The sequence below is a fragment of the Anoplolepis gracilipes genome, chromosome 7 (assembly GCF_047496725.1).
Source record: "Anoplolepis gracilipes chromosome 7, ASM4749672v1, whole genome shotgun sequence".
NCBI lineage: Eukaryota > Metazoa > Arthropoda > Insecta > Hymenoptera > Formicidae > Anoplolepis > Anoplolepis gracilipes.
The window spans coordinates 324,350-347,888 of record NC_132976.1 but is presented as its reverse complement, the minus strand read 5'-3'; the positions used below and the strand labels follow the sequence as shown (position 1 = coordinate 347,888).

Here is a 23,539-nt window from a genome sequence, read left to right as displayed (position 1 = left end):
ACACATATCGGTAGAATGGATCGAAAGAAATCATAAAAGACGTTAAGGTAGAAAACGGAAAGAAAGGTTTGACGTAAGTAAAGAGAGAAAAGGTCGACGACTTAGCATACCGACAATGTATGTCATTGGCTGCATCACGCTCAGTGCATTACCCTTCAAGGTCGTGGGATCTTCACTAACATAAACAGAGAGAGCTTAGGAGCAGCTTTCTCCATCTTATCCGATTTCTCTTTAGAGATTGCATAACAGCGTCACATACCAACGTATAAAAAAAAAAAAAAAAAAAAAAAAAAAAATTCCAAAGAAGTGGGACGATTATTTCGACTCGTTGCATTTCTCGACCCGCGAGCAATAAATTCTTCCACGTGACAAAGATTACTTGCGCGGTTGACAACTGTATGTATATTTCCGTTGACTTTTAATTCTACACATCACACGTAATTATTTCAAAGCGATCGGATACACATGAGCGTATTCTTTTTTTTTTTTTTTTTTTTTTTTTTTTAAACGATTAAGAAACTTTGCGTTTTAAGAGTCAGTTTATTCGATGTACTTTTTAGTGAAACATTAATTTAATTTCATAATTTAAAATGTGATCTAATAATAAATCTCTTAAAGTGTTTTGCAAAAGAAATCTTAAGATACTTTAATATCAATTAAGCTAATAATTACGTGTGTAAAACGATAAGAGTATACGGCAAAAAATATGAATTTGAGGGAAAAAAGTTAAAAAAACTTGATTGTCACACATCCTTTAATTTGTGTGTATGCGTGTGTGCGTGTGGACAAAAAATTACTATTATTAAAATTAAAAACAAAAATAACCATTTGTACGAATATGATAAATATAACATATAAATTGTAATATTATATAAATTATGTATATTAATATAAATATATATGTATATATATTAATATAATTATGTATGTTATACATTGTATATATACATAATTACATCTATAAATCTAGCACTTTACTTTGTGAGTCAGTAAATGGAATAAGTAATAGATTTAATTGCCCTTTTTTGACCGAAACGGATATAATGGAATTTGAAATATGTGCAAGCGCGAGTAAAGTAAATTAAATTTCATTCATACTATTAAGGTTATCGACACGTAATGCACAATAATTCGCAATTGCAAAATTACAATTAATATTAAGATTCCTTGATCAAGTTAACCAAATATTAACTTTTTTTTTGTCGAATTATCTTATATGAATTATCTTATACGCACATAATTACTTATATACATATAAGTTTTCGAGAATTTTATACACGTATAATTAAATATGTAAAAGATTAGATGAGAGATTCTGTGAATAATATAATATTGAAATTAAATAATATATATATACATATACAATATACAATACAATTCTTCTTTAATTTTAACTTCTCTAAAGGTATTTTTTTGTGAGTGATGACCGAGATTTGAACGCAACCGTGTGATGCAATATCTGACAAGTACAAGGTGATTCGAACTTTGAAACCACCATCGAGTGCGTTGCTCAACGATGATATACTTCCCGAACCATTCACGACGTGACGATTTTCTCTCGACGACGACCCAGAAACTGCCGAGGATTTATCATCTATTCGTTCCTTGTTGCATAGCACGTGTGTAAGGTCGACGCCCTTCACGCACGTGCATTCATGAATTGGGCACTTCCGTTTAAAAATATTTCAAGCAACTTATCCCGTGATTCTGATTATTCCGATTGCACTTGTAAATAATTTCTATGTTTACGTACACGTATGTATTTAGATTTTTTACCTAAAAAGGAGAAAAAATGCAATTGCAGCAAGATATAGGTATATATTGAAAATACACAATATATACACCACGCAAAAAAAAAAAAAAAAAAAAAAAAATTAAAAAGCCACTTTCTTCCATATAAAAAGAGATCAATTTTCAAATAGTTGCAACTTTTTTAAAATAATCAGAATAAGATCAATAAAAACGCGGTTCAAAGCTTCAACTTTCTAGTTTTAGAATCATTAAATCAATTTCAGTTCTTTCGATTTGTTACAAAATTACATTGTAAGAAAGCGACGTCCGTCGATTGAACAAATTTTTCAAAAGTTTATCCAAGAATACTAAATTAAAAAAAAATCCTAGAAAAAGTTTATTAATTGAGTATTAAAGAGCAGAGTTTTAGCTTTAATTTCTTTTTTTAACGAATGTTTTATGATTTTTTTTCCCCCGAGATATTCATTATTAAAGGAAAATCGAGCTATTGACTTTGAACGCTTATAATACTAGTGAAAAAATGATTGTACAATAATCATTAAAAAAGCAGTTTAAAGAGAAAAGTTAGCACTTAAAAATGCTCTTATCGTTTTTTCAATCATTGTTCATTTTTAAAGCGTAATTGTTACTTAAAAATCAAATAAAAATTACACTTTTATCTTTTTCTTTATTTAAATCAAAAGTTTACGAAAAAACGCAAAAATTTTCATGAATTCTACAAGATTTACAAGTAAAAAGCATTCCAGTTACTCGTACAAAAGGCCAAAGTGTTTAGTTTTTTTTCTATACATTTCAAACACTTAAATTAATGATTATATTGTACTGTCATTTCTTCATTAGTTATAAACGTTCAAAGTCAATAGCTCGAGTTTGCTTTATTAACGAATGTCTCGGCGAAAGAAGTCATAGAACATTCGTTAAAAAAATAAATTAAATCTAAAATTCTGCTCTTCAACACCAAATTAATGAAATTATGCTAGAATTTTTTAAAAATTCGGTATTCTTGGACAAACTTTTGAAAAAATTTATTCAATCGACGAACGTCGCTTTCTTAGAATGTAATTTTGTAACGAATCGAAAGAATTGAAATTTATTTAAAGATTCTAAAACTAGAAACTTGAAGCTTTGAAACGCTTTTTTATTGATCTTATTCCGATTATTTTTAAAAAAGTTGCAACTACTTGAAAATTGCCTTTTTTTTTTTATATGGAAGAAAGTGGCTCTTTAATTTATTTTGCGTATTTAGTGTATATATATATATATATATATATATTAAATTGAAAGAAATATGTACGAGTATATATTAACTTAAATGTGCAGTTCTTAAAATAAAGAAAGATAGAAAAAGATGTTTTTAGGAAATGAAAGAGGTATAGCTTTTATATATAGTATCAAGAATTTTAATATATATATATATAATTAATATTGTCAGATATATAATATACATAATATATATATATTAATTGAGACAGTATGGACACAACGCATAATTGGCGCAGCGAGGTTTTCAAAAAACCTCTCTTTTCTTAATTTTAAATCGCCGAAAGAATATCGGCTTTTACTATTACAGCTATTATTAGCTATTAACGTTAGCTATTAACTTTTCTGCGTTTTCTCCCTTTCTCTTTCTTCATAGGGAAATAACTTATTCCAAGGGAATTTCTGAGACAGTTTCCGTGTATCGCAATAGTCTCTTTTCTTTTTAACATTATTTACATCACTATTACCACCGTGAGCGCGTTTTCTGTTTCTTTTAATCTCATTCTCCGCGCACGCGTGCGTCTCTCGTACACGTGTATTTCCTTTACACCTTTTTTCTCTTACTACAATGTGGTATTTTATCACTTGTTTCTAACGACGTATTACACTAAAATTATTCTAATCCCTGATATATAACATGAACATCGTTCGTATAGTATTCGTAAAAGAAAGTATCGCTGGGCAAAGTGTGTGATCAGTCTAGATCAGCTAGATTGAGAGATAGCGATTATTACCCTGTAACTTAAACAAAATTAAATTACTAATTAATGTGTGATGAAATTACACATAAAATATGTGTAATTGTGTAAGATAATGAGCGTTCTTATTAAAAGAATAAAATATTTTCATTAAATATGTTGTTGTATCCATTTTCGCATGTTTAATGTTTTTTTTCAACAAAATTAATTTCGAAATATTGACTAACAAAAATTGAAGGAAACAAAGTTAATTTAGTGCACGTACAATAGAATAAAAATATAAAAATCATAGAGAAAAGTGTATCTCTCGTTGTAAAATTGTTATAATCGATTATATTATATATTTTCCAAAAAATGTATCATAATATTATTAATGGTATATGTAAAGATCTAAAGTTTCTCTCTTTCTTTCTTTTGACTATAAAAAGAACTTTTTTCTTGAAAGAGATAAAATAAGAGATATTGCATTGCACGCGTTCATGAATTTTCTGTCCACTTTTCTTGTCTTTTTTTCATTCTCGAAATAAATGTTTTGTATTTCATATGATGCAAATCTCAATCAAAATAAAAAAGAGAAAACGATTTTTTTTACCTTGTGTCAATAGTGTCTTTCTCTCTCTCTCTCTCTCTCTCTCTCTCTCTCTCTATATATATATATATATATATATATATATGTGTATAAAGAAATACATGTATACATATGTAATATATGATAAGGAGCAACTCTTTCTTCGGGTAAACAATAAATTCTTAAAGTTATCAAAGTAAATCAAGTCATTGAGATCTCAAGAAAATTAATTCTTATCACACACACACATACACACACACACACACACACACACAATACTTTAAAGTTTCTTCAAAGTCTGCCAAATGTTCCAAATCTTAAATTTTTTATTATATATTTTATTATTCATTATTCGACGTGTTACGCAGATTAGCACAGATTTAGCACTAGTTAGAGAATATCGTTATACATTTCATTATTCTCGAATTCGAATCGAGAAGTATCAATTTTTCGTAACCTTTAGAACGTAAATTAAATATAAGAATACTTATCCGTACAATATATTAGAAATCAAGTTAGTAATAATGACTTTTCACATGTCGGGTGCTTAACAAGTCATCTCATCTTCATTAGATATTTGTAAAATTATAAATCTTGTATTTGTTCTTATTGTTAAATTATTTGTAGCGTTTTAGAATGACATTTCTCGCTTTTTTTGTGCTGCATTGTATATAAAATTTTTCCCTCGATTTAAGAAATACCCCGAAAAGATGAAGCACTCGTATTATCGAGAGATGTGAATTTGTATTGCAAAATAATTCTATCCTAGTATAGCTCTCGGACGCTCCTACTTGTGTTTTTCTTCTCGCAATTGTTTTCTTTTTCTGCTTATCGTTTTGTAAATACGTCTTGCAAAATAATACTACACAGCGTACAGTCTATTTATTGAATAAATATTCGATATATGTGTAATCATATTATACTTATAATAATAACAACAACAAGAACGATTATCTTTCTTATTATTGTCATCTTTGTTGCAGTTATTATTATTATTATCATTATTAATTTATTATTATTATTAATTTATTATTATTATTATTATTAATATTATTATTATTATTATTATTATTATTATTATTATTATTATTATTATTATTGTTATATTATTAATCATACTAATGTTATTGGTGTCGTTATATATAATTACTTATTAATTAGTAGATTATTGTTATTACTAATATATTACACAATGTTATATATTATTCTCATATTATAATACATATATTTTCAATATTATTTCTCGTGACTAAACTTGTACACGCGCAGCTTTTACTATCATTACAAGTTATAACTATATACCTTTCTACCTTGTTCTCTCTTTCTCAGAATAAACATTGCAACGGGTTTTGGTAACGACATGCAAGCTTTTCCTTGCTGTTCCCCTTTTCTTATATCTCTTATACAATGTTTTCTTATTAAACAGTCCCTTATCGCTGTCGTATATTAAATTAAAGATTTTTACTAATAAAAATGATAATGTCATATACACATATATATATTGCCAAACTTTTCGCTCTGTCATTAGCAAATACAATTGTTTTCATAATTCAAGGATTTTAATATTTAGTTTTGCATGAAAAAGTAAATTTAAACAATATGATATCGTTCATTTCAATTATATAATTACACTGTAAATCGTATCACATTTGATTTCTATAGAAATATCCAGCGTTGTTTAATCATAAATTTTCGTTTCAATATATATCTATGAAAATTAAACCAAAAAATTTCATCTGTTAAAAAAGCTCGTTAAAAGCTCTTTCACGCTATTGCTTATGATATTGTTAATTAAAAATTTGTTGTTATTAATGACATTATCATTATAAGCTTATACAAATAGTATATCCGTACGAGGCTTTCTTTTTTCTCACGTTAATATACTTTTATTATTTTACTTATTTTATACCACATGCGCATTTAAATAACGTAAAATCTCATCGTTCATGTTCGTATAATTCTTTAGGCACGACCGCGAAGAGTTATTTGCGTATTTAAAGTCACAAAAATTTATCTTTAAATCAATCTGCATTTCCAAATTTTTTTCAAACAGAAGACATATCAGAAGACCTGTTTGTTTTACTTGAAGTGGCATATTATATTATAGATATCATAGCATATTATAGATATAATGGAATAGAGAATATTATCAGTAAGATAAAATGTGAGACAGAAAAAAAATTTCTTATCTCTGGGATAATCTGTTTGCACACATACATATATGCACACGCGCAACCTATCTATTCTCAATTTTCAATATAATCAATAATCTATTATTGATGTTAATTTTTGTCTTAAATTTTTGTTTCAAATTTCTCATTGTAATAGATTATTTATATTTCGCGCTTTATTAATAAAAGTTTTTTTAGATAAAAATGCACAACAAAAAAGTGAGCGATGACAAAGAAAATATTTATTATATTTTAACATCAACGTGTTCTATTTTTGTGTCAAAAAATTGCCCTCTGCTTTTTTGTATCTCAAATTTGGTATTCCTCAGATCTAAATAAATTTATGTATCTTGATAATTCCGAGTTGAAAATATTTTAATGTTTACGATGTGCGTATATACATGTATGAGCCATGGTTTTAACTAATCATTTACTTTTTAAATATGACGATGATCAACAGACATTTCGATTTTTTTACGACTTTTCTAGTATTTATATTTAAAAACGATGGCCATTGAAAATATTCAAATCTTTAGATTTGATTTCTATTTGCTTCTATTGTCTCTTTTGCTCTCTATATAATTATGTTTTTTCTCAAGTATATCTTACAATTCGCTCTGTGTGTATAGGTGTAAACGGTTCGTTAAATCTTAAACCTCTTTACCCTTTCTGTAAGACGTGAGTGGCTCGGGATAATGACATTTGCACTCAATATATCGGCATTTTAATTGTTTCACTTATCTTTGACACGAATAATTTATACGTATTTCTATACTTTGCTTTCATCCAAAATCTGGCATATACATCTTGACTTGACAAACTTAGAATTTGCTGTAAGATTTATCTTACAGAAGCAGAGTCGTTGTATTTATAGGCACGTTGAGAGAATTTCGCGGAGCGACAAATATTATTCATGGACACTTTTATGAGACAAATACGATACAAATGTGACGAAACAAAATAATTACAAACCGTTATAGAAATATATGCGTATATAGAAATATAAAAATGATAATGCATATTTTTTTAATTTTTATTCAGCTAACATTTTTTTAAGCTACCGTTTTATCGTAAACATACGACTATTTACTAGTGACGTTACAAAAATTACCATTCTTTGTTGTAAATATTACATGCGTATCGATTTGTCTTATAAAATATCCGTACTATAACTCTGCATCTATCCCTCACAACGGCTGAAGCGCAAACAATTTTTTAATGCACTTTCGGTCCAAGGCAACTTGATACGCTATATAAAATGTTTCTAAGTAATCTAATTGTTATAAATCACGAAACATTGCCTTCGTTAAACATGAATTAATAATAAGTAAACGTTTTTAGTCTTTTGGAAAAAAAAAAAAAAAAACAATACTGAATACATATATAAAGACAAATGAGAGATATTATAATATTATTATACAATTTAAATTATGCTGGAGATATATATCGCAATATTCTTAAATACTTTCAAGATATAATGTTTTGCAATTTAATCATTATCATATCAATTGTGCCATTGATTAACGCTTATTTCATTATCCATACAATCGTTGTATCACATTAGATTTATTTTTTACTTATCGTAATTGAAATTTCATGTATTTAACTCCTTGTATTCTTGCGCCATTGTCCTTGGTGTGAATACCTAAAATCTAAACTTACATTACTATAAGTTGGCACGCTATCCTATCATTCACGCTTTAAAAGCAGCATACTAGTATCGTGACATTTATATCACATGTATCACAATAACTTTTAGCAAATTTATTAAAATTAAAATGATGGGATTAAAATTTCGTTATAAATCACATGTAAAAATGATCTCAGAATACTGCAATGGCTTATAGAATTTGTAATTTCATTAATTATTTGCGCATGATAAGAAATATTATATTAAATTGTCCACCCTTTCTTTCTTTTCTCCCATTTCTGACGCATTCTGGAAGAAACAAAACTTTCGCAATGTATATATATCCCGAACCACTCTGTTTTTCTTTCTTTTTTCTTTTTTTTTTTTTATAGCGCACGATATCCAAAAGTATATACGACATATTTAGGTTTTATAATTTATAGTTTGTTAATAATTTTGAATTATTATAGTTCTAAAACAATGTGCAATGTAGCAATGTGAGTATTGTTGTTTCACACATGTATTTGCATATACATGTTAATTTCGAGTCGTCACGAGCACATTTGTCATCTTTTTTAGTGGCTTGTGTCAATATACTTTCAATATCTATTTTTACAATTAATATGTTGTAAAATATTTTAATAAATAATAGTTATGTATATATGTTATTATGCATTAATACTGGCAACGCAATTTTAATAACAGTGCGACGAAAATTAGCAGTATGTAGATGAAACAAAATAACAATTAATGTCGATTGTGTAGCAGTAACATAGCGTTAATAATAATAAAATAGTGACAGTATTAGAGACAGTGGTAATAGTGATGATCCATACAATAAATGTAATAATAATTATGTCTATAGTAGTAGTACTATTTGTAGTAGTAATAACACTACCAGTTAGAATAGTAATACTAATTATAGTAGTGTAATGACATTAATAATAATAATAGTACAAGTAGTTTTAGTTTTAGTGGTGGTGATAGTGATGATAGTAATAACGGTAATAGTTGTAACAGTAGCGTTAATAGCGGTAATAGTGGTAAAGTGTTTAATGGTGGCATTAAATTAATTATAGTAGTAGTAGTAGTAGTAGTAGTAGTAGTAGTAACAATAGCAGTAGTGTGATAATAGTAGTAGAAGTAGCATTAGTAATAGTAATAATAATAATAATATTGGTAGCAATAGTAGTAATAGTAGTAATAATTGTTGTGTAATAACAGCAGCAGCAACGATAGCAACAGCAGTAGTATAATAATAGGTTTTGATATTAATAATAATAATAAATGTGGTAGTTTTATTAGTAATAGTGACAATAATAGTATTAGTAATAGCAATAGTAGGAGTAGTACTTGTATTAGTGGTAATAGTAGTAAAATTAATAGTAGTAGTAGCAGTAGTAGTAGTAGTAGTAGTAGTAGTAATAGTAGTAGTAGTAGTAGTAGTAGTAATAGTAGTAGTAGTAATAGTAGTAGTAGTAATAGTAGTAGTAGTAGTAGTAGTAGCAGCAATAATAGTAATAGTAGTAGTAGTAGTAGTAGTAGTAGTAATAGTAGTAGTGGTAGTAGTAGTAGTAGTAATAGTAGTAGTAGTAGTAGTAGTAGCAGTAGTGGTGGTGGTAGTAGTAGTAGGAGTAGTAATAGTAGTAGTAAGAGTAGTAATATAGTAGTAGTAATAGTAATAGTAGTGGTGGTAGTAGCAGTAGTAATAGAGTAATAGTAGTTGTAATAGTAATAGCAGCAGTAGCTATATAATAGTAGTAATAGTAATAGAAATAGAAGTAGTATTAATGCTAATAGTAGTAGTAGTAGTAGTAGTAGTGATGGTAATAATAGTAACATTAGTAGTAATAGTAGTAGCCGTAATAACAATAGTATTAATAGTTATTGTAGGAACTTAATGATAATAGTAATAGTAGTATTAATAATAGTGATAGCAGTAGTGATAGTTGTAGAGTTTGTAATAATAATAATATTAATAGTACCAGAAGTAACAGTAATAGAAATGGTGTTAATGATAAGAATAGTAGTTGTAGTAACAATAGCGGTGATAGTAATAATAGTGATAGTAGTAGTGATGGTGGTAATAGTAGTAGTAATGATAGTAGCAGTAATAGTAGTAATTGTTGTAGTAATAGCAGCAATATCAATAATGGTATGATAATTGTAGTACCAGATAAGTGTATAGTAATAATTTTAATAATAATGATAAACAGTAATAATAATGTTAAGCAATAATAAATCTTTAAGTATCTTTGATACTTGTAACATTATTATATAATGTTATAGTAATTATAATAAAGTTTTGTATATAATATAAGCAACTGCATCAAAACATTCTGTGTAGGAATATTAATGTAATGTAATATTTATTATTAAATTATTATTATTATTATCATATATATTATTATCGTTGAACCAAATTAATAAATACACAAACATTTTTTTTTTCATTAATGCACAAGTATTCTTGAAACCTATTTTCTTATTGTTAATTTTTCCATCTTTATTTTGTATAATTTATTTATTATTTTGTAGCACGGTTTTTTTAGATTATACATATGTACGTACTTTATATAAAAATGTTAAAAAATTTTTTATTTTGACAGAAATAAAAAGTAATTCAATGTAATTATTGTTTTCGTAATTAATAATTTATAATAAACAACACTTGAGAATAACTAATGGCAATATGGAAATTACGTATTGCAAGTTGAATGATGCATTTAACATTTTGAGAAAATACGTTTATGAAATAAAAAAAAAAGATAATAATTTAAGCAGGATTTGTATACATAAAGTAAAGAAATGACTAAATATTTAGAACAATCGACAATTGAAAATTGACAATATTATACAAGCACAAAATTAACCAATATAATTTTAATATTTCGCAAAATTGAGATGTAAAAAAATTATATCGGTTTCTGATGAAACTATCTGGAATAATTCAGTAACCAATATAATTTTATGAAATCAACAAGCTGAATTAATCCTTAACATGGTATTATACAGGGAATTTTTAAATTTTAAAAATATTTAAAACATTGTCTTTTAACTCTTGTTTGAAAAAAAAAAAAACTAAATAATTTTAAGTATTAAATTTAATGTAATTTTTTTTATATTTCCATATATTTTAAATAATAAATAAAAATAATTAACGTTGTCCACGAAAAGTTTCGGAAACTCTTAAATTTCGAAAAAGAAATCTAAAATAAAAATAAAAAGTCTGAGAGATTTCTTATTACAGAGAGTTGTATTGTTTATATTGACTTTTTGCCTTATCGCCAGTTAAGGATCAACACTCATTAATTTAATAAATGGGGAAGGAGCCAGCAAAATAAAACATTCGGCCGATCAGTGATCTTATTTTCATGATTCGAGTAACAAAATGTTTTGCTTCTTCTAGTACAGTGCCCACATGATACTTTTTCATTTCCTGTCGATTCTATTTTGACCTCTCTACTTTACACGTGCGTCCACATACTTGCATTGTATATACTTCTCTTCTCACGGAAATACACACAAACACAATAATGATAACATGGATAGGCTATCTAGAACTATAATTCTAAAATAGATATACTATAATTTAAACCTCGCACATAATTATTAACTTATTTTAACTTATTTAGATTGGGGGATTATTGTTATTTTTACTAAGCGAGGTTGAGTATTTAATCAAATAATTCGTGTTTTTTTTTTTTTTAATTATAAATAGTGGAGCCACAAGCAGATAGGGTAACTATATGTATCTATTTGAACTACATTCACAAGCGTTAGGCTTATAAGTTTGTTTTAACGATAGTATCTACAGTTTAAAAGAAAGTGAAATATAGTGTTATGTATAAAGTATATCGAAATAAGTTGATTATTATTATTATAACTATGATAAAATTTGACCCGACTTGTCTCTCGTTGATTAAGAAAAATGCCTATATCATCTGATCAAATCAAATTTGTCTGTAAAAAAAAGATTTGATTTTTCTCTCCTCACCGTCGATAAACGATAAACCTTCATCGAGTATCAATTGCTAAAAAAAAAAAAAAAAAAAAGAAAAAAACAAGGAAACAATTTGAAAAAAGAAAATGTTAGAGTCCGCGATTATTTGTTGTAACAAATGATATTGATAAAACAATATTATAATATAACAAAATTGATTATCTTGTTGTTATCTAAATAATGTACATAAGAATATAATAATAATATATCGCTGGTGTAATTGTAAGTCGAATGGTTTTATCTACATATATTCTTTCAATATACGGATGATATAACGAAAACAAATCCAAGCATTCCTCTCCGTGTAACTTACATTTATAGAAAAGAAATAAGTAGTTTTGAGATTAATTATATTAAGATAAAATAAATTTGATCGTTTAAAAAATATATTAGGAGTATTTTACTTTTACGATACAAACAAGAAAAAATTTGAGCTGTTAATTTAACAAATATATTTTACTCGTATAATATCAGTAAGTCCCTAATAATGATAATTTCTTACGCATTCTTTTGCATTCTTTTTGATATACATTGGCGATGAAAAACTTTATACAAAGTTTGGACTTTGTGTTGAAAATTATGTATGATAATCATATTCGATGCTTGTTTACTCACGCGGGATATTATTTCCTACGTCATTACCTTCAATATAACATTGATAACATATTTAAATAATTAAGCGCTTATATTATATTATATTTGATAAACACAATATTAAGTATCCACATTGTTTCTAATTAGCAGCCTCTGATGTGACTAGTTTTCACTAGTTCTTTTCTCCAATACGTATTAATGCTAGCCTGAGCATTGCGCGATGACGCTATGCATATTATCGAGCACCTTTTATTTGCAAATCTGCAAATCTGCAAATCAGCACATTGTTATTTCGATGGATTCTCCCATTTAAGATGCGGTTTGTCACCATCGATGTTTCTCTCGCATTAATCCGCGTTATATAGGAAATCCTTAATTTATTAATATCACTACGAAAAAATAGCGCGCACGTGTGCTGCTTCATTGGCACAGAAAAATCTATACACGGTTCAATTATTATATATATATATATATATTCGACCATTATATGGTATACACGTCGCCAATTCATTTCTAACGAATCACTCGTAACGAATCAATCATACGTATTTTTTCTGATATATACGAGATAACAAATTTTATTTGTTCAAGCTAAATCCGTAATATTTACTCACCGATACCCTACGTAAAATATGTAACACAGTTTCTACATAAATACGTATATAAACTTGTATACTTTAAACACGTGACGCAAAGTCTAGAATAATCATGGAAGAACAATTTTTTTTCGGCAGAGAAAGAGAGAGAGAGAGAGAGAGAGAGAGAGAGAGAGAGAGATGAAACTTGGATTACACAAAATGTACAAAGGGCGGTCAAATGGGAACGCGGCATATTATTGATTATTATTCCAGTGTTAAAAGGATATTGCAAGGCATGCGAATTGGATCAAGGTCGTCTGAAAAATTTTTAGAAAACGATGAGGAGAGAGAATACTGCGTGTTCGCGGAAGCTTGTTAAACGTTATTTCTCGTTGTTTTAGTAATGAAAGAAGATTTTCTGCTCCCACATGCCTCTCGTCATTATCACCCATTATAAAACACTGTTTATACAAAATATTACAGTTTCGTATTTGTTAAAAAAAAAAAAAAACATGCTCGCATATATGTATATCGCGAAAATTTTATTACGAAAATAACGAATCTTTTATTTTATGAAACACTATGAAAGAATACTATACCGCACCGTTACAACTATGAGATTGCGAGCTTTAGAAAGATGTGATTTAATGGTTAATAAATAAAAGAAGAAACTGAGCTGCTCTCGTCTGTAATTCAGATGTAAGATACAGAGATGTATGAAAAGGAGAAAAATAGAGAGAGAGAGAGAGAGAGAGAGAGAGAGAGAGAGAGAGAGAGAGAGAGAGAGAGAGAGAGAGAGAGAGAAAGGGAATAGAGGGAGAAAGAGACAGAGAGAAAACAATTTAGATAGTTGTACGGAAATCGTGAACCGTGTATCGACCAATACAAGCGCACTTTGTGTCGTTGACAAATGATGACATAATATTAGTTATATCGCGTCCAATTATTTGTCTCAATTTCAATTGAAATTATGTTGGTTTTATCTAAATACGTTACATTATAGCTTGAACAATATTTCGTTGTACGACACTGTATGTAGACAATTTTCTGTTCTCGAGCAAGATAAGGCATGCACAGCGACGTTATCTTATGACTATTTTAAACGTCGCAAACTCTCGCGGTTAGTTTAACTATGCTTTAGAAGAACTATTTATACTTGAGTTGTTGTAATATGAAACTTTATATCGTACGAATTCATTTCGAGATAAACATGAATCAACGAATCTCTTCTTTTCTCGATTACGTTCCTTGTAGAAAGCATTCTTATTCTTGCTTTATATAATAGTAAATTAAGATCGAACTCTTAGACATTCTATTCTCCGCGAGTTCAAATCACGTAATTGAATACGAGACATAGATTCCTGACGATTATTCTCAAACTCGGCCTCTACCATAACTTCGGAATAATTATTGTACGCGATACCAAGTACCGATCTCGAAAAACGCGGCGAGTATGCGAGTCTCTCGAGACTTTCCGTTTTCAGACTCCACTGTCACGGAGGAGATTTAGGTCCACCGGATTTATCTGCCATTACTTGCTGCTGTTGTTGCGAAGATGATTGTGTTTGCTGCTGCTGCTGCTGCTGATGTTGTTGATGTTGTTGTTGTTGTTGTTGCTGCTGCTGTTGATGCTGCTGCTGTTGCTGATGATGATGTGACGCAGGATCTGTGTTTACTCCGAGTTCGTTGCCTATTAAATTACCACTGCCATTTTTGTCTACTACGCCACTCGTATGCACAGGATGAAAATATCGTTCTGCAAAAAAAAAAAAAAAAAAAAAAAAAAAAAAAAGAGAAAGGATATCTCTGTTTTAAGCCGTAGGTAGAAATATTTCTAATCTTGCTATTGATAGAAACACAAAGTTTAGCTTCACCTTCATCCATGGCAGTTGGCGGCTCGCTAGTAGTCCCAGCGATAATCGGCGCGATCATGTTGTAGTCGTCTTCCAAATTGATAAATGGCGCAGTATTCCAACGCGGCGGAACGTTGGAGACTGATCTCTGAGTGGCCACGGGTCTCGTAACCGAAACGGGAGACGAAAATAGGGACAGATTAGTTGGCGAAATTACCCCGGACATTGAGCTGATGGTCGGATACGTGAAGATTTGCTAGAAAAATAAGAATACAAATATATAGAAAGGATTACATGTGTATAGCTTTTGTAAACAAAATTCAAAAGAGCGATAAAGGAATAACTGAGGACAATGAGTCTGATATGAAACTGACAATGATGAAGAGATGAAAGAAATATTCTCGAGGAAACAAGAATGGAAACAACAATCGTACAACAATCTAACCTGTCCGGGTTGCGAATGAAAATGAGCAAACGTATATTCCCTGCTAGTTGTGTGCGGTGTAACGAGAATTCTGGCGGGACTCTTCCGGCCAGCAGATTCGACAGAATTCTGACAAGCAGAACCGACCAGACCGACCGTCGCGGTCATTTGTTCTTGGTTGGCACCTAATTCGGCTGGATCCGTAGGTGATGTGGACGATGTTGGTGGCGAACTAGCGGTTGTCGCTGCCAGCTCACCCGTCGATCTTATTATCGCCACCGGTCTGGCCATAGGGGCTGGAGGTGGCGGCGGTAACATCGAACTCGGATAATACTGTGGGAATTTTTGTATACCAGTGCGCGGTCCGGTTAGCTGCGTCTGAAAGTAATCGCGATTAAGTTTCAGCTTTCGGTTTTTAGCCTCGCAAAAAGAAATGCAAAGATTCATTTCGTGCATGTGTCGAAAGATAATCTTGTCGATTGTCGATTCTCGAGTGTTGAAAAAAAAAAAAAAAAAAAAAACTTCTAAATATAATATTAGCCACTAATCACACTAAACTACCTGGGGTAATTGCTGGGTATTCTCGGCTTCTTGGCAAACAAACGTCACGAAATCCGAGAGAGTATCGTGTCCATTCTCGGGGTATTTTACTACCCCTGTAGATCCTGGATGTTCTGCCTGATAATAAGCAAGTCCAGACATGCTTTGACCAGAGCCACCGGTTAATCCTTCGTGAGGCGAATGCAATCCTGAAACACAATTCCCAATGATCATCTGATCTGATTAATGATCTCGATGTCACGCTGAACCACCCCCTTAATTTAACGCTGTTTCTTTCCTTACCTTCGCGAAGCGATTATTATTGTTTTTTTTTTTTTTTTTTTTATTTTTTTATTTAACAGTTTCTCTTTTTCTCAAATTTGTGTTTATTGATCGAAACTGGACGAAACGTTTGCACTATCGCGAAATCTATTTACATCTCCTATCGTTAAATTATATATAAAATGTTAAATTTCTTTCCCAATACGCGTGAAACGATAGTGTGTTTTATTACGAGGAATTACGAGCCATTAACGAACTTTCACCCCTATAACCTTTGAAAGATAAAATGATTTCGTCCAATTTATTTCGCACTTTATATTATTAAATTTTGTCCAGAATTATTATGCTTCTTTTTTTCGATACTATTTCGATTGTCATCAATATTGTGTGTGTCTATTATATACACAAATTATTTTTATCTACCTTAACTATACTTAATACTTATACACGTATTAATCTTGTAGTTATGATAATAATAAGTCGCATATATTTTTCAAACACTTACATATGGATATATATACACGTATACTCAGACCGAATCACGAAATTGAGATAAGCCGTACATATATAAGTTATACACATATCGAGAATAGAGAGAGAATTGCAAGAGAAATTAATAATATTACGAATAATAAAATGCTAGATCTCTCCCTCTAATAATATTGTTTCACCTTTCGGCGGCATTGTAGCTTAGCCCAGTTTCGTAACTGATACACGCATAATAAATATACAGATAGATCGATAGATACATAGATAGTTAGATAAGGACAGAAAAGTCGTTGTTACCATGAGCTTGTTAGGGGGTGGTTTTAGTGACGAATCGATAAAATTCTGATGCTTAGATACCATAGTACAGATTATGTTCCAAAACTGTCGCAGTTTCTTTCAATTATAGATTCTTAAATGAATATAAAATCGTTTTTTTTTTTTTTTTTTTTTTTCCTTTTCTAGAAACAAAATTTACGGAGAAAAAAATTCGGGTCGTCGATATACATTTTCGATAAACCTTTTATTTCAAATATTATATTTCGGCATCATCGAATCAAATGTACAAATTTTTTTTCTTCACATTGAATCAGTGGCGTTGAGATTCCGTCGAGATTTTTAATTTGTTTAATTTGCCTCTCAGAATTCTCTTAAATCCTCATTAATCGACTTTGTCAAATTTTCATTTTGTAGGATTCATCGACCTCAGATTCACTAAAAGAATTTACGTGTGAAAGAGGGTACGATAATCCTGGAACACTGTACATATATATTTATATATGACGTACATACATACACATATACATATGCATTGGATGATGCATTCCAAGCGTGAAACCGGATGAATATGAAATTTACGTTAAGAATATATATATATATATATATATATATATATAAATAAAAAAATAGATTACATATGCAATTATAAAAGAGAGAGAGCTTATCAATTGTTTATCTCTGAGACATATATTTGTAATCTTACGTTCGATATATTGCAATATTTAATTTAATAAATAATAATTACAAACAAAAATATCCTTGTTAAAAGAAAGTACAATTAAATATTAGAGAGACTGACAATGACTTATTTAGATATTTCTTAATATAATACAACGCGTTACAACGGTACACTACAAGCGTGCACGTTTAATATGCATAATATATGACGTAGGATTTTAACATGATGTTTAAACTCTTTTTGTATAAATGGGGTGTATGAAGGTAAACTTTTCGTACACAATTGATTTTGTGCATGGTATAGATAATAACGTGTACGCATATAATACGTGATAAGAGATATATACATGTACGTATGTAAGTGTGTACATAGACACACAAAGAGTGCAACAACAGAGTGCAAACATCAAACAAACAGCAAGATAACAACGACTAAACAACACATCAAAAACATCAAATTAACAACAACATCAACATCAATACAAAATATTGATTAGAGTATATATATATATATATATATATATATATATATATTTATATATATATATATATATATATATATATATATATATAGATGTATTGAACAACAACACCAACATCGCAACGATAATAGTGTAGAATAGGTAGATAATACCGTACGGAAAGGGCATAAATGTTTAATTAATTAATTAATTAATATATATATATACATATATATATATATATATATATATATATATTTGAAGAAATGTGAATTGCATGTTGATCAATTAAGTAAGTCAATTAATCCATCCAGCATACCAAGAGCATTGGCCGTGTGACAGTGAATAATAATATGGAAATAATATCGAGAGTGAGACGAAACTAAATTATATATAGTGCACGCTTAGGATAGACGCAGCCTTGATCGTAGCTCGATCGATCGGTCCATTACATTTATCTATTTCTCGGGTTTAGATATATATATATATATATATATATATATATATATATAATTAATAATTATATAATAAAAGTGGCTTGTGAATATCATTCTTCCAAGACGACCGACGAAAATTTCAATGTGCATGGCCAATTATACGATATAACTGTAATATTAATCCTTAGCCAGATATGTGGCATGTTTTAGACCCTATAAAGACTCTTTTTAAATCTTTGAATTCTTGTTTGTCAAAAAAAAATGAATAAATAATAAAAAATATGAATTTTAATATTTTTCTCCAATATACATATGTATACATATATTTGTGTGCTTTCAGACAGTTCTAAATAAATAAAAGTAATCATGTGAAAAAAATTTGTTAAAAATGTAAGAGAGACTTTGTCAATTGCCAATCTTTCTCGTCATATTTCAGAATTAACACATAATCCCTGTAAAATAAAGTCCGGTGGATCGTTGGAATCTTAATCTCTCATAGATTTTCTTTTGTGATCGACGAGCCGCGTCGAGACTGTATCGTCAAATTTATTATGTGAATGGGTGTACATAAAGGAATTGTTAAACAAAGAACAAATTAATAGACAAAAACCAGACCGCCAGACAGACAGACAGATAGATAGACAGACAGACAGACAGACAGACAGACAGACAGACAGCAACAACTAGCTTGCTAGGTAGACCGTACTACGCATTTAGCAAGAAAGGCCGTCCGTCTGTTTATCCACCCGTTTCCAACCACTATATTTGCCTTTACTACATAATAATACAGACGATATGCTTTCAAATGTTGGGAGAAAGTTATAGTTAAGGAATAAAGAGGAAATTATATATCCTTGACTCTAACAATAAGAAGTAAGTAACAAGTTTACTAACTCGAATAAGGCGGCCGTTAACAGGCAGATGGGTCAGACGGACAGGCAAAGAACTTTGTAAAGAGAAATATATTATGCAGATATATATATATATATATATATATATATAATATATATATGACGATACATACACAAATGGGGGAGAGAGAGAAAAAGAGAAAGAGAGAGAGAGAAAAAGAGAAAGAGAGAGAGAGAGAGAGAGAGAGATAAAAATAGAATGAAAAATCTTTATCGATACTCGAATAAATTTTTTTTTTTTTTTTTCTTTAAACACACGATATTTGTTCAATATTATATAATAAAATTTATAATATACTTCATTATCATTTCTTGTTTTATAATTCATTTGTGTTAATTTTGTTATACATATATGTAGATATTAAATTTTTGTCATGACATTTGAAAAAAAAAAAAAAAAAAAAAAAAACAATATTTAATGCAAGCATATGATCGGGCTATTCACAGTCGTACTACTAAATTGTTCCAAGCCTTCAACGAGTGAAACAATCGCTGCATGATTTGTACCGCGCTTGTTGATGACTTGTGTAAGCAAGATATCAATCTCATAAGCGCAAAAATCATTAAACCGGAAAAGATGTGGATATAGATATTGGTCGGGATATTTTTCGTTTCAATATCTCATTTGCATCAGTAACTCATATTTTAACGCTTTAATTAATATCGAAAGATTATGTTTTCTTCATTCAATATATTTTCGTATTTTTATTTTATTTTACACATATTTTGTACGTATACGCGATATAAATAAATTAAATAGATATTTATATACATGAATTTATTGATATTATATATTACGTAGAATTGAAAGTAAAAAAAGTATCGCTTTTTTTTCGTTACCGATAACACTGATCGAAAGAAAGTATAGATAATAGATAATAGAATAGTCAATTTTCGGCTCAGCGGTCAATGAAAGTATCGCACCAACGATATCGTGCACATAGCTGCAGGCGGATATATAGATATGTATATGTATAGGTAAGGAACACAATATATGATGCAACACCGATCTAACACATATTATATATTGTCATTAGTGCTAATATAACATTCTTGCGACCATGAGCGCAAGCGTTTTACCATATCGCAATCAGGCGTCAGGCGGATTTCTCGCTCTAAGTAGGACTTGCCTGATAAACAGAGGGTCTTGAATTAATTCACGTAATTTTATTCAATTCCAACCATTATTGGATAATTCCCGTTTATTAAAAGCATTATTCGTTTTTCCCTTTATCGCTACTTAAATGCTAAAAACATCCATAAAAATGAATGTAAAATACTTATTTCGTACATTATGATGATTCTTCTTCGTACTTTTTTTTTCTATTTCAATTTTTTTTTTTTTTATTATATAAGACATTAGCCGCTTCCCATTATGTACATACGTACATACATATGTTTCTGTTTTTATATATCTCGCGATATATCTCGCGATATATCTCGCGATATATCTCGGATTTAGCTCCAAACATGTCTCAATGATGCAGATTGGGAGATTGGCTATCATAAATAAAGAAAAATTAAGATTATGTTTTTAGTTTTTGCGCGAGATGATATTTTAATATCTGTCTGTGATTAATGGTAATGCAACAGAGTAAAAAAGTTACAATGTACATATACATATATGTATATATATATATGTAGATAGGTATATGTACACGTAAAACAAGCGGGATTGTTTATTAAAAAATATGAATTCAATTATACGCATCTTTTTTCAATCTTTTTTGATACATTCATCATTAAATATGTAATATTGTATATTCGTTGATCGTTTGTGTACTTTGTTGCATCATTTTCAACAAATTCGAATGAAAGAAATTTATTTCGTAGTAATTATTGTTTCATTAATATTCTAGTGGGAGTTTATTTTTACGGCAAAGAGAAAGAAAAAAAAACTAATACAAATAGAGGAAAACAATAATTGTATCGAAATAAAAGAATGGAGAATATTGGTTAAATACATCGAGCACACAGAGAATTTAATTGTATTAAGTGCGATAAAATTTTATAGAAAAATCTCTAGAATCAATAGAAAAAAAAAAAAAAATAAAATAAATGTTACATTTTTGTAATAAATTTAAAGAGTAGCGTTGTTACGATTTTAAATCGTCACAAGCGTGAATAGAACGATCCTGAAACGCCATTTGTGCATTAAATTCCATGTAGTTTTCTAATCGAGTGCATCAATAAATAATCGAGCATTCAATTACGCAAGAAAGCTCAACTATAAAAAAAAAACCACCATTAGTTTATGTAATACGTTCGAATTACATATGAATAAGAATGAAATATAAAAATATGCAGTTGAGTAAATAAAAAAAAAATTAGGAGATGAGGAAGAATAAATGAAAGCTAATAAATCGCTATGCTTTTTGAAATAGTTTTCCTAAGCACTTGTGTAATCAAAAATAGAAGATGAAAATTACAAACAAAAATTAGTGACGATATAAAATAATTGCATGGAAATTAAAGAGAAAGAGAGAAAGAGAGAGACAGAGAGAGAAGGAAAAAAATAGCCGCAAAAATATTATAAAAAATATAGTCCAATAACAATGTGTATATGAAGATGTAATATACACAAGTTTCATAAGATTTCATAGCAAGTCTTCTTGCACGAGTAATCTGAAATACACGAAGGCAAGTAAAAATGTCATGATGACACCGCGATATAGTGAGGCGGGAGAAAAAGTTTCGTTTATATTAGATGATGACATACGCACATATGAAAATAATAGAGCGTATCAAAAGGACTGCTTCAACGCAGCGTTTTAGAGTTTTATACCCTCCTGAAAAGACTCACCGTGATACAATCTTTCATTTCCGAAGCTTCCGCGCCCTAACTCCTATAGAAAAATATAACCACAGATCATACATGAATCACCTAATGCGAGCACACCGGTATCTATGGACGAACCCATGCGCATACAAAGAGTCACGACTTTTTATTGAATCGAAAGTCATTTCACGATTTCAGGAAATATTCGAAAACTATGCTAAATTGTACTCCTTCATCGGCAAATAATAGTTTTTCAATATTTTTTTCTTTTTTTTTTTTTTTTCTATATAAGTAAATTTCGCGTTTCTCACGGAAATATTCAGAAATTCACTTTGGATGCACAGAATGATATCTACGACTTATAATATAGATGTAGACTGTAAACCTACCAATCCACAACACGAATTCGATTTTCAGTTCGATCGACGATACTTCAAAATCCTATTTTGGGTAATGATTATTTATGTCTTTATTGAGAATTACAGCCATTGACAAAATTATTAGGCACCCTTAAATTTTTCGTATTTCTTATTTTGTAAATAGTATATAAATACTAAAAAGATGAAAAAACTATCGATAGCACTTTAAAGCTGAAATTTCAAGCTTTAAAATGTCTCTTTTATTTTTCGTTTGCGATAATTTTTTTCAAAAAATATCGACAACATGTCTGAAAAATACAGACTTTGTTTCAAAATTATGTATCTCGGTCAAAAAAAATTGTAGGAAAGTTTAAAAAAAGGCATTTTGTAGGCAAAAGGTTGTAGTTTATGGAACTTGATTTAAATTTTTCGAGAGAAAAATTTTTTTACCGAATTGCAGAGTGTCAAAAATACAATAAACATTTAAGAAACAAAACAATGTACTGATGACGCATTAAAGTTGCTATCGGTAATTTAAAAAAATTTTTGTATTTTCCTTGTTCTGTGCTTTAAAAAAGAACATTGTTTTGTTTCTTAAAATTTTTTTGTATTTTTGACACTCTCTGCAACTCGGTAAAAAAATTTCTCTCGAAAAATTTAAGTCAAGTTCCATAAACTACAACATTTTGCGCACAAAATGCTTTCCTACCATTTTTTTTGCCCGAGATACATAATTTTGAAACTAAATCTGTATTTTTCAGACATGTTGTCGATATACTGGGCGAAAAATGAAAAA

The 23,539-nt window shown here is 29.2% G+C and overlaps 1 protein-coding gene across 10 annotated transcripts in view; it reads right to left on the bottom strand.

The window, feature by feature from the left end:
• Positions 1–11,426: 11,426 nt before the first annotated feature.
• The window catches only part of Nfi (Nuclear factor I), a 34,984-nt gene continuing 22,871 nt past the window's right edge, over positions 11,427–23,539 (bottom strand). For all 10 annotated transcript variants that reach the window (XM_072895903.1, XM_072895895.1, XM_072895896.1 and 7 more), the window contains 4 exons: positions 16,093–16,280; positions 15,553–15,909; positions 15,129–15,363; positions 11,427–15,010 (listed from right to left, as the gene is read on the bottom strand). In XM_072895903.1, the coding sequence (XP_072752004.1) occupies positions 14,748–15,010; positions 15,129–15,363; positions 15,553–15,909; positions 16,093–16,280 (1,043 nt within the window). In that variant the 3' untranslated portion in view covers positions 11,427–14,747. The remainder of the gene's footprint in view (positions 15,011–15,128; positions 15,364–15,552; positions 15,910–16,092; positions 16,281–23,539) is intronic.